The sequence below is a fragment of the Eutrigla gurnardus genome (genome assembly GCF_963514095.1).
Source record: "Eutrigla gurnardus genome assembly, chromosome: 1".
Taxonomy (NCBI): domain Eukaryota; kingdom Metazoa; phylum Chordata; class Actinopteri; order Perciformes; family Triglidae; genus Eutrigla; species Eutrigla gurnardus.
In genome coordinates, this window is record NC_139915.1 from 1,855,338 (window position 1) to 1,868,632 (window position 13,295).

The 13,295-nt window shown below is 44.7% G+C and overlaps 1 protein-coding gene across 1 annotated transcript; it reads left to right on the forward strand.

The window, feature by feature from the left end:
- Positions 1-5,653: 5,653 nt before the first annotated feature.
- On the forward strand, positions 5,654-10,152 carry rhcga (Rh family, C glycoprotein a). The gene is made up of 11 exons (XM_084018096.1): positions 5,654-5,952; positions 6,252-6,444; positions 6,758-6,908; positions 6,981-7,128; positions 7,219-7,385; positions 7,469-7,606; positions 8,072-8,208; positions 8,409-8,533; positions 8,984-9,057; positions 9,179-9,252; positions 9,341-10,152. Exons 1-11 carry the CDS (start codon positions 5,724-5,726, stop codon positions 9,372-9,374), a joined length of 1,470 nt encoding a protein of 489 aa, XP_083874222.1. The 5' UTR covers positions 5,654-5,723; the 3' UTR covers positions 9,375-10,152.
- Positions 10,153-13,295: the final 3,143 nt, after the last annotated feature.

Sequence of the window (13,295 nt, forward strand, 5' to 3'; positions counted from 1 at the left end):
TTGGATGAAACGTGTGTCGATAACTCAGCTAACGAAGCAGCTAACGAAGCAGCTAACGAAGCAGCTAACGAAGCAGCTCGGCTGGGATTCATTTCCTCAAACTCCACCAGCCTGTCTCCCTGCCTCTCTTCTCCCTCCACCAACCTGTCTCCCTCCACCAGCCTGTCTCCCTCCACCAGCCTGTCTCCCTCCACCAACCTGTCTACCTCCACCAACCTGTCTCCCTGCCTCTCTTCTCCCTCCACCAACCTGTCTCCCTCCACCAACCTGTCTCCCTCCACCAACCTGTCTCCCTGCCTCTCTTCTCCCTCCACCAGCCTGTCTCCCTCCACCAACCTGTCTCCCTCCACCAACCTGTCTACCTCCACCAACCTGTCTCCCTGCCTCTCTTCTCCCTCCACCAACCTGTCTCCCTCCACCAACCTGTCTCCCTCCACCAACCTGTCTCCCTGCCACTCTTCTCCCTCCACCAGCCTGTCTCCCTGCCTCTCTTCTCCCTCCACCAGCCTGTCTCCCTGCCTCTCTTCTCCCTCCACCAGCCTGTCTCCCTGCCTCTCTTCTCCCTCCACCAGCCTGTCTCCCTGCCTCTCTTCTCCCTCCACCAACCTGTCTCCCTCCACCAACCTGTCTCCCTGCCACTCTTCTCCCTCCACCAACCTGTCTCCCTCCACCAACCTGTCTCCCTCCACCAACCTGTCTCCCTGTCTCTCTTCTCCCTCCACCAACCTGTCTCCCTCCACCAGCCTGTCACCCTCCACCAACCTGTCTCCCTCCACCAACCTGTCTCCCTCCACCAACCTGTCTCCCTCCACCAACCTGTCTCCCTCCACCAACCTGTCTCCCTCCACCAACCTGTCTCCCTCCACCAGCCTGTCTCCCTCCACCAACCTGTCTCCCTCCACCAGCCTGTCTCCCTCCACCAACCTGTCTCCCTCCACCAACCTGTCTCCCTCCACCAACCTGTCTCCCTCCACCAGCCTGTCTCCCTCCACCAACCTGTCTCCCTCCACCAACCTGTCTCCCTCCACCAACCTGTCTCCCTGTCTCTCTTCCCCCTCCACCAACCTGTCTCCCTGTCTCTCTTCTCCCTCCACCAACCTGTCTCCCTCCACCAGCCTGTCTCCCTCCACCAACCTGTCTCCCTCCACCAACCTGTCAACCTCCACCAACCTGTCTCCCTCCACCAGCCTGTCTCCCTCCACCAACCTGTCTCCCTCCACCAACCTGTCAACCTCCACCAACCTGTCTCCCTCCACCAGCCTGTCTCCCTCCACCAACCTGTCTCCCTGCCACTCTTCTCCCTCCACCAACCTGTCTCCCTGCCACTCTTCTCCTTCCACCAACCTGTCTCCCTGCCACTCTTCTCCCTCCACCAACCTGTCTCCCTGCCTCTCTTCTCCTTCTACCAACCTGTCTCCCTGCCACTCTTCTCCCTCCACCAACCTGTCTCCCTGCCTCTCTTCTCCCTCCACCAACCTGTCTCCCTGCCACTCTTCTCCTTCCACCAACCTGTCTCCCTGCCACTCTTCTCCCTCCACCAACCTGTCTCCCTGCCTCTCTTCTCCCTCCACCAACCTGTCTCCCTGCCACTCTTCTCCCTCCACCAACCTGTCTCCCTGCCACTCTTCTCCCTCCACCAACCTGAAAGTACAAGCATCAGTGTTTGAAAGTCAGCAGGCTGAAATCATCCTGTTTTGGCAGCGGTGTGTTTGGCGTTTGAACAAAGGTCTGTACATCCACAGTGCTGTGCAGGGTGTGGGTTAAAGCCAAGACAGAAGTGTGGAGAGTTTTGAAAACTGTGTTCAAACGATGAAAAAGGAGAGTTTGGTTCACGTGAACTGCTGCTGTGCAGACTGTTAGAAAAAAAAAAAGCTGGAATGGTAATTTCTGTTCCCATTTCATTTAAGCTGATTGTCACAATTCCCCTGGAGCTGGTTTTAGCCATTTGTTCTTACAGGACAATTAACATGACGACACCCTGTCTTCAGGGATCCAGATTAACAGGACTAATACACTGCTGGTATTTCGGCCCCGTTGAGTCATTTTGTTATTTTCCTTTGAAATGTATTTAATGCTTAAACGCCATTTAACAAGCAAAATTAAGTCAGTTATACAAATAGTCATCAAAAATGATTGTTTCTTTTTTTTAATTTGATTTGAATCCATTTTCGAGAAGAAGAAGAAGAAAGAAATGTGTGGTGTTGTTTGCGTAGTCATGGAGCAGAGGACTTTTTTCTGATATCACAGAATCAGAGTTACTGCCAAATGATCCTGTGATGAGTTTTGACAAGACAGTTCAACCCATATCATCATCATATATGTCTGTCAGCTACAGTACATGTGCAACATGTTATCAGGGATGGGTTTGCTTCATCAGACGACGGGAACCATATCAAAGCTTCACACACACGATGCTGTTTACACTGCAGGAAGCCCAAAGCAAATCATAGCTTCTGTCACGGATCAAAGCTGCATAGTTATCATCCTGTTTACTTTTCAAAAATCGACATTAATTATTATTAAAGAGCAGAGGCAGCTTAATTGTTGACCATTGAACTTTATTGATTCATGGTCTTAAAGCATCTCCGCCCTGGAGCGGCCGAACACGTGACCGATGGAGGGATCTTCAGATCTAATCTGTCGGAAGGCATTTCAGCGATGTTCCTGTCACATGGTGTGGTATGCTCTGCTTTAGTCACACGGAGCCCTGGAATGATGCTGCCGGAGAGATTGTGAGCACCTGTCAATCTACAGGCGAGTCAGACACAGATCAGGGCAGTGTAGCTATTCAGATATCTTATTCTCTGCTTCAGCCTTGACTAGAAAGTAATGTAGCCTTCTGTGGCGTCCCATCAGGCCTCACCTAAAGGGAAACCACGGGACAAATAATATGCATTTAGCACTTTTACATATGATCCGTCTGCAGAGTGACACAGCAGAGAAGAATTCCCTAGAACAGCACATGCAGATGCCACACAGATACGAGAGCGTCAGGCAGTCGGCTGTTCCTGAGTGACACTCCGAAGGCGATCGGACACCCAGATATCCGGCAGACACACGTCCTCTTTGTCATACAACATCTTTATCTCTCACATGGTCCATCATGAGACTCCACGTTCATGCACATGCAAGTCTCGTGCCTCACTCGGACACGCAGGTGACTCTGAGCAACAATGGACACAAACAACCACATCACTGCTCTCAACAGCATGTGTGTCCTTGCTTCTGTCATTTCCACCAGCAACTTTAATTTGAATGGTGTTTTATGAATTTGTGTGTGTGTGCGTTTAAAAAATAATTTACAATGTGTGCAAAATGCAAAAACATAGACTCATATGAGATGATTTAGTGAAATTTTAATGCAGCACATATAACAAGTGACATCATAGATATTTTAAGGCTTACAGCTTTTTTTGGATTGCCAAACGACAGCAGTCACAGCTGCAGCTACGTGCCCAACTCTAACTACAGTCTGCAGGTCATGTGGACCAGACTCTCCTGGCTTTAAACCACACCCTGAACTGCACTGGATTTACAGACCTTTGTTACTAAACACACCGCTGCCAAAACAGGATGATTTCAGCCTGCTGACTTTCAAACACTGATGCTTGTACTTTCAGCTGAACGCCTCAGCAAGCGTCTGGTTTTAGACGAGTTAGTGATCATACATAGATATAGACAAAGAGACTTCTTTAGGAAGCAAAGACCAAAGAAGACAGGTTGGTGGAGGGAGAAGATGGCAGGGAGACAGGTTGGTGGAGGGAGAAGAGTGGCAGGGAGACAGGTTGGTGGAGGGAGAAGAGTGGCAGGGAGACAGGTTGTGGAGGGAGAAGAGTGGCAGGGAGACAGATTGGTGGAGGGAGAAGAGTGGCAGGGAGACAGATTGGTGGAGGGAGAAGATGGCAGGGAGACAGGTTGGTTGTGGGGGTTACATTTAGGACCCAAAGGCCCAACAGGAGGAAGATGCTGTTGTCAACATTAATGACGACAGACAAAATAAAAATATATATCTACTGAAGCAAACTGCTGATTTTCATTCCTTCTTGTTTATCTAAAAAATGGTTTGTTATAAAATCAAAAAGAATTCCACTTGTTTCTTTAAAGAAAATATTGATTTGTGTGAAGTCACTCAAAGTATTCAAACTGTGAAGCTGAAAAGTGTCTGCCTGTTTTCCTTTCACTGGATTCTGAGTGACAGAGTGTGTCGTCGTCAGCCGGTTCTGCAGGTGAACTGTTACGCTCAGGTTAGTGTTGTTGATGCAGACTGGGAAAAAATAATAATAATAAGGGGTATCTGTAATAAACCACTCTTCCATGGAAGCATAAATCAACTCACTCTGTAGACACCATTTATGACTAATAGTGTAATATCGGGGAAGTAATTGACTCATTGTCTCTGGTGTGTTTTTGGCTTGTTCAGCCTGCTGCACCCTGTGACCATCACACGTGATACTTGTGAATACACACCAATCCGAAACGCTGCATATGAAAGTAGAGTTGTGCTGAATTCTGCAAATCAACGTTCGTAATGTGATCAGAGAGGAGAATCACGTGTGCGACCTTGCCTCGTGTGTCACATAATGAGTCGAAAAAGGAATGCAGGCATCCGGAATGTTCTTCACGTCTGAGGTTCATGACGGGTCCCTGAACTGGAATATTGTCTGTTAGATACACATCACGACTGTAAAAAACAGTACAGATCACAGGACACGAGTTGGAGGAGGAGAAAACAAACAACCAATGGGCACGTTGGCTTCCCTCATTATAAATGGTCATGCTGATATTCATCTCCTCTAGTATCAGTGGTGGATTAAAACAATCCCCCAGTCCTTAATGGGTCCTTAAACAAGTCCCCCCAGTCCTCCAGTCACCCGTTCAAAGTAATACGGTCCTACTTGGTTCCAACTGTGGTGATGGTATGTTGACTGACAGGTATGTTCACCCAAGGGCCTCTAAATCTCCCACAGGGCAGACGGCTCACCCTCTAAAACCATCAGCCGAGGGAACAGTGCTTCCCAGTCTTTTTGCAGCACTTTCAGATGCTGGATGCTGTTTCTGAAGAGCGTTATGTTACACAAACAGTGCACGCCCCTGTTTGTGTAACATAAAGGTCACTTTGAGTATCAAAGTTGATTGACTCACACAGAAGTTGCACGTATGTTCTCACGTCTTTTCTTTTCATTTAAAAAATAGCCCAGAAAATAAAAACTGTTAGAAACACGTGAAATAAAAAAAAATATGAGTGCAATATAAACATTGACATCTCTCAAGGCTAATAATTGACATTAGATGAGATTCTTTATCATCAATTAAAGAATTGTGGTCTCTTAACAAACACACCTGCAACACAATTAACATGACAAAGAAACACCAAAAAACATTTTAATTGACTATTACAGGTGCAGGCAAATCATAAACCACAGTTGTATTAATGGTAATCTGACAATGGTGCATTAGTGATTACACTATGTCCTCATGGTGTCTATTCTAATATGAGAGTCCCAGCTTTGTGTCTGGCTGTAAAAAAAAAGGTGAGCAGTAAGGAGTGGTTCACCTGCTGAGGTGTATCCACCCCCTGTGTGTGAGTGGATAATTGGAGCACACCCCTTCCATAGGACTGCGTGCTCAAATTTGGATATAAATCTGCAAAGAAACGACAGAAAGTCACAGCAGATCAGGGGCCTTGGATGAGGAGTATTCAGAGCATCACCTGAGTTTTCAACATGGGGAACTGTCTGGACATCCTGAGGGGCTTTTTCTGCCGGCAGAAGAACACCAACGTCCGTGTGAGTCTGCCAGCTGTCTGCTTCGTCTGGCAGATCGCTATGATCGTGCTGTTTGGAGTTTTCATACGGTATGATGACGAATCCGACGTAAAGAGATGGATAAAGCACAAGGAAGATGAAAACATCACCAGTGATATTGAAAATGACTTCTACTTCAGATATCCCAGTAAGTACAGCTGCAACAGTTTAACGCCAGATTGTGGCCTTTTAATCCTAATGTCACTCATATGACATGTAAAACTGTGGTAATTGCCACCACTTATATTGCCATTGTGTTATAGCATAGTCATCTGCAATTATATCTTAAAGACATTCTCAACATACAGGCATTAATTACAAATCAATTAATAGTAAGTTCCAATGTTATTATTATTCTTTTATATGATTTGAAATTACCCTATGCTGATTCATGTGAAGCAGAAGCAGAAAAGAAGGAAGACATTTTGATGTTTCCCCTCTCTCCAGGCTTCCAGGACGTCCACGTCATGATCTTTGTTGGATTTGGTTTCCTCATGACCTTTCTGAAACGCTACAGCTTCGGCGCCGTGGGCTTCAACTTCCTGGTGGCTGCCTTTGGCGTGCAGTGGGCTCTGCTCATGCAAGGCTGGTTCCACTCCCTGGACCCCGACACCGGGAAGATCTATATTGGTGTAGAGAGGTACATTTAACAGCTTTCTATGCACCGTCATCATTTAGAAAATGCAGCTGTGTGCACAGTTGGGTTAGGAAACACACCTTTCAAGAGTCTCTCAAGAATCCTGTTCTTGTCTTGGCACCTTGTTTGTCACAGCTGTAGTCAGGTGGAAGTGTAATTGTTAGGTAGGAGGTGTGCCTGAGGCAAAACCTTCATTCCTGTCACAACAAAATAAAACCTCACTGGCCAGCAACTGAACAAACAACTATGCAGATTTGCAAGTTTGACCGTTAAAGTTCCCAAACGTTGAACTTTGCTTCCCTTCCCCCCACCTCAGTCTGATCAACGCCGACTTCTGCGTGGCCAGCTCTCTGATTGCGTACGGCGCCCTCCTGGGGAAAGTGAGCCCCGTCCAGCTGCTGGTTCTCACCTTGTTTGGCGTCACACTGTTTGCTGTGGAGGAATTCATCATCCTCAGTCTCCTTCATGTGAGTCCAATCAAACACATCCCACAGGAGACGCAGTGAGAACTTCCCATCAAACGTTGCTTATTCCAACAGTGCCGAGATGCTGGCGGCTCCATGGTCATTCACGCCTTCGGGGGGTACTACGGTCTGGCCATCTCCTGGGTCCTCTACCGACCAAACCTGCACCAAAGCAAGCGCCTCAATGGATCCGTCTACCACTCCGATGTGTTCGCCATGATCGGTGAGTTTTCTGCAGCATGCAGCTCAGTCGGCAAATCAAATATGAAACATTGTTCAGTTGTGGTTTGATGGACTTCCTCCCACCTCACAGGGACGCTGTTCCTCTGGATGTTCTGGCCCAGTTTCAACTCGGCCATCACGGACCACGGCTCCGGTCAGCACAGGACGGCCATCAACACTTACCTGGCCCTCGCCTCCTCCGTCCTCACCGCGGTGGCCATCTCCAGCATGTCTCAGAAGAGAGGGAAGCTGGATATGGTGAGAACAATGACGCGTCCTCAATCCGGCCAATGTGTGTGTCTCCTCACGACTGACACTTTACCCACTCATGTACCCGACAGGTGCACATCCAGAATGCCACTCTGGCGGGTGGCGTTGCCATGGGAACCGCCGCAGAGTTCATGATCACTCCTTATGGTTCACTCATCGTGGGTTTCTCCTGCGGCATCATCTCCACCTTTGGCTATGTGTTTGTCACGGTGAGTCTGCAGACTGAGGATCAGGAGGTGGAGCGTTGGAACGGGGAAGGAACCAGCATGAAGAGTGAAACCAGTAGTGGTTTGTGTAGTGATGACTCATTTATCGAGAAACATTGAGTACTTTTTTATGTTTGATGGAAATTGTCCCGCGAGTTGGTGCAGGGTGATGTTGAGACACACCTCAAAACATGTTGTGCTTAATGCTATGACAACAATTATATTATTTCGCAATAAGATATTTCACAATTTTAGAAGATTTCAAAATGCATTTAGTCCATGGAATGGAAATATACAAATTATAAAAAACATATATATATATATATAATAAATAGAATTGTATAAACTTTGAAGAAAAAACTACATGTGTTCTCGACTTGTTGCCTGAACTGAATGGACTTTAAAACATGGCTAAGCTCCTCCTCATTAGATTAGAATAAAAACTGTTTTTTTTTTTTTCATCTTCAGCCCTTCTTGGAGAAATACCTCAAGCTCCAGGATACATGTGGCGTCCACAACCTGCACGCCGTGCCAGGGATGCTCGGGGGCTTTATAGGCGCCATTGTTGCTGCATCTGCTACGGAAGAGGTCTATGGCCGACAGGGGTGAGTGACTGATACACACACACGCACACACACACACGCACACACACACACGCACACAAACAGATATAACTGGAATTTCACCTCTAAGTTGTTTGTTTGTTGATTGAAGTTACATGGGTACACATGGGAGGAGCCGTTGTCTTTATGCCAATCAAACACTTTCACATTTCTTTGATTGAAAAGTACATTTTTCTTCCTAGGTTGATCGAGACGTTTGACTTTGAAGGTGATTTCGCAGACAGATCTGTATTAACGCAGGGAGGCTTCCAGGCTGCTGGCTGCTGCGTTGCTATAGTGTTTGGAGTTGTTGGAGGAGCGGCTGTCGGTGAGTTGGTCAAATGTGTTGCGTTTTGCTGTCAGTCAAAGTTATGTTTCCATATAAAGCAGTCCATTAGTCAAGTATTATGTTATCCAGTGGAACAATGACGTTATTTATTGTGATGTATTTTACAATTTGCTTTAAATAACTCTACATGCCGTGTTTAAAGGAACCTGCTTCAAGCAAAAAATATATAGGAAAATCTCAAAAATGAGAAATACTGTCACTTACAACAGTAACTGTTCATTTAAGGTAGTAAACATTTCGGATTCAAAGGGATTTCCTTTCATTCTAAAGTGCTTTTGAAGCAGGATTAGTCAACATGTCTGGGATTATTACCCGAGGTTAAAGATCTATTCACTTTTATTCTTTTAAGTGCAAAATATGTTTAAACTTGCAGAAGAAATACATCAAAACTGAAATGAGTCTTGCCGCATGTACTTTTGCTTTTCAAAGGTCTCGTCCTGAGGTTGCCTATCTGGGGCGACCCTGCTGATGACAACTGCATGGACGATGAAGTTTACTGGGAGGTGAGAGTGCTTTTATACCACTAGATGGCGGTCTTCCCCCTTTTTTAAGTGAAAACCCTGAATTATAAAATGGCTCAGATTCATTTCTAACTCACGGTGTGATCCCATGTGTCGGTTCCAGGTTCCTGAGGATGAGGAGACCATCCCTCCCATCTTGGAGTACAACAACCACATGATACACAAGCACCAAGACATGTAAGCTCTGTCACAATCACATGCACTCATCTCCTCCTTGCTCCCTTGAAATCTCATTAAGTGTGAAATTCTTGTTTTTGCCCAACAGATCCGAGTCAAATTTCTCCGTGGAGCAAAGTTAGACGGATCAACCTCCTTCATATCACTTTGAACTTGATAGAGCTGTGAAACGGCACTCATTTATGAAGGAACCACCATGAAAATGCTCATAACAACAAGAGAAGGACACGCAGGAACCAAAGTGATTTGGTGACCAAATATATTATTAACAGACCGATATTGGTACTATTCTGAAGTAAATCTTGTACATTTTGCAGATGCTTAGTTCTCCATCCAAGAAGGATGATGGGAAGTGAAAGCACTTTTATGTGAAGAACTGAGAGAAGTTCTGCATCTTTTTGCCTTTTTATGACCATAGACAGCTTTTATGTCATGACTTTTAACATTGACTGTTGAATATTGTAATATATATAATTATTATGTTATATATCATAAACCAAGAGTCTGTTAGCTTCTTTCGTTGTGCATGCCCGGAAAAATGAAGACATTTAGTTAACAATGAGGTTATATATCATATTATTTCTTTAGAATAATGTATAGGCCTTTAAAGCTGCTTGTAAATATTGTTTTTTCACTTACTATTTCTTTATTGCATATTTAAGCTGCAATACTTAACTAACTACTGTGTAACTACTGTAATTATGATCATTTCTAATTTCTAATTTCTAAATAATTTGTTTGCGTTGTTTGCATTTTAGTCTACCTTAGCATTTTAGTCATTTTAGTCTATGTGATTGTATGTGAAAATCTGCTTGTTATATTAATGATTTGATCGTTTCAGATATACACATTCATAAATCACATGTAACTGGAATCAAACAATAAAGTTATGATATTGTATTCACAATTGTATGGCTACCATTTTACAAGCACATATGATGACAGTGCATTATATATATATATATATATATATATATACTATATAAATGCGTTGTCATCATAGGTGCTGATCATCATTTCAACATCTTCCTTTCCTCCTGTAGGGGGCAGCCTTTGCGTCCAATTATTAAAATATGATTTACAGTAAAAACTGTGAGTACATATCTGTGTAAATATTCTATAATTGCCAATACCTCGTATACCTACTAATCACACATCTTGCAGTTTAAACTGGCAGAAGTTATTTAAGGCTGCCGACATGTCTGCTTTATTCTGTTCTCGCCACAAGGTGGCAGCAAAGCCTAAATTTGTTATACATTTGTAAACTTGAGCTTTTGTATGAGGATATTTTGTTTGGTTGTTTGGACCCTGTATTCAGGGTCGAGGGGGGCTGGAGCCAATCAGCTGACATTGGGCAAAGGCATGAGGTATGAGGTAAACATGTTTTATCAATATTCTTCTCTGATGTTGAACCCAAGTTTAGCTCTTTTAAATGAATATGCATGACCTCCAAGATAAAGATGTGTATATTATTGTGTGTGTGATATGTCCAGGAGACATTTTAGGATGAGGAGGTGTCAGCCTAACAGCTATGACACATATATTTAGTTTCAGCAGTACGCTTGAATGTTTCTCTTCAGCTGATTATAGTAAATGATAAAAACTTCGGTGACTAGATTTACATACGTTTGTGTGAATTTTGAATTTCCAATGCAGTTTCTTGTGACTCTCATGCAGGATCAGGTTTAAGTTAATTGTGGAAATGAATCTATAAAAGTTCTATGGCTTGATTTAGGATTGATTGAAGGTCCAATTAGTGTGGAGTGTGGAGAATCCAACAGAGTTAAACCACCATCCAGTGGACGTCCGGCTCCTTCAGGCCATCAGGTCGGCCCTGCTCCCTTTATTCTGATGGTAATGAGGCCACACCAGTCAACGGGGTCATTTCCTGACCATTCATGGTGACATTCATGAACTCTAAATACACTGGCTGCATATGTGCTTTGTGCTGCTGTTGTCAGGTTGGCTGATTGGTGGTTAAACCTTTATTGAGTGAAGAGATCTCTAAAAAGGCCTGATGGGCTTTAAACAAGGAAACTGAGGGTTTATCCTTTAAAACACTGCTGGGGTCAAACTGAGTCTGCGTTGTCACGGCAATGACATGATGTCATCAAATCAGACAGCAAGACCCGGCTCCAACACGTGAAGTGCCTTAAACTTGCGTTCTACAAATGGCCAACAGGGGGCGCCTCCTGGTTGTAAAAGTCTGATTGTATAGAGGTCATTAAGATGTGACTGACAGGTTGCTACCACGATATTATGCATGTTTTAGTCTAAGAACGTTAACGCTTTCACAGTTGATGAACGATATGTGAAACATTTTGGTCGTCTAACGTAGCTCCGCCCTCTCCGTCACTCCTGTAAAAAAACAACATGGATCATTTTCATAACCTCTACGGCAGCTTTACAAGCGTGTTCTTAGTTTTAGACGCTGAAGTTCCTTCACTTACAAGCTTATTTACTTAATATTAACTACATATTAACTCACCCATTAACTAAATTAACTAGCGATTAACTAACTATTAACAAACTCACTAATAACTTTTAACTAACAAGCAAACTAACCAAACCATAACATACTAACCTTAGCTATCAACTTACTAATTATTAACTATCTAATAACGGTTACTAACTGTTAACTTACAACCAACTATTAACTGTTTTTGTACGCGTTCTGATCGTCTGTACGTTATATTTTCAATGAATGAATGAACACACTTGCATTGATTATGTATGTATGTATTATCTTGACCCATCAAAATTTGACTCAGTTGTGTCAAAATATCTGTTTGCTCCCTCTAAAAGGCTACAAATCAGTCGGTGTCCTCGGGTCTATAAAACAAGGACAGATAGAGAGTTGGAACCAGTCTTCTCAGAAACGTTTCCTGTGATTTCTTGATGACAGCTCCGAGGTGAACGCCAGGCCCACTGTAACCAAGATGTTTCTCTTAAATCACTGTGCAGACGGGCCTCGCTGCGACCTGATGCCGAGGAGAGTGGACGCAGCTCCTCTTGTGAATCATATGACCCTGGGGAGAGTGTTTGTGAAACCACTTGGTCTGCTATTGTCCTCCGGGGACTGGCCTCCTTTGAAAAGCTGTAGAAAGCCTGTAATCAGATTAAAGGTTGCTGGGAAAAGGGAGGAGGGATTTTTAAGGAATAGCGAAGAGGTCGTGGAAGTTCCCTAATCAGTACCTGCCATTGAAGTGCAGAAGAGGGGGTAAATAACGTAGCAGGAGGGGAGGCGGGGGCCACGCTGAAGGGACAAATTGGCCTGTTGTTGGAGGGGGATAATGGGACAATGAGGGAGGGGAGTATAATCAGTGAGTATAGAGTGGAAGAGAAAAGGTGCAATGAGGAAAACGAGGAGACTGAGGAACTCCAAAGGCGGCGGCCTTGTCCCATCCTGCCCTGGCAATTATATCACCTTTGTGAGCTGATTGGAGCAGGCTGCAGAGTCCATCTGGGCTTTGAGATGGACCCAACAACATACATTTTCTCACTGTCCTGGCAAAGCGGTCTCACCGGGCCACTCGGCCAGATCTCTGGAGCTCTTGTGGTCTAAATAAATCCCATCAGTTACTCCTGACAAGCTTCCGCCCTTCGACAGGTCGACAGTACTAATAGCCAAATGAATCTTCACTGTTCTTAGACTGAAGTTGGCTGAGAGAAAACGGTTTAACCAGTTGAATGAACGCGCTCGCTGTCAGGAGCTTGTAATGCCGGTGTCATATCACAAGACGTCCCACTGAGGGCTGAGCTCCACCAATCTCTCCGTAGGATACTTTCACTTTATTGCCAGAACAACAGGCATCACTAAAGGCCAATCATTACGTTTTTATCCAGTTGACAAGAGTCCATTTGTTGGGGTCAAAGGGGAAGGTCTCTGGGGGGATGACCTCTCTGACAGCACTGCTGAGCAGGAGAGGCACAAAAATCACTATTCATAGCAGCGGAGTGCTTTGATTTGGGCACAAAAGCCATCAGTTCCTAGATTAAAAGAAGTAGAAGTAGCTTTGAAATGTGTGAGGAACCAAAACTGA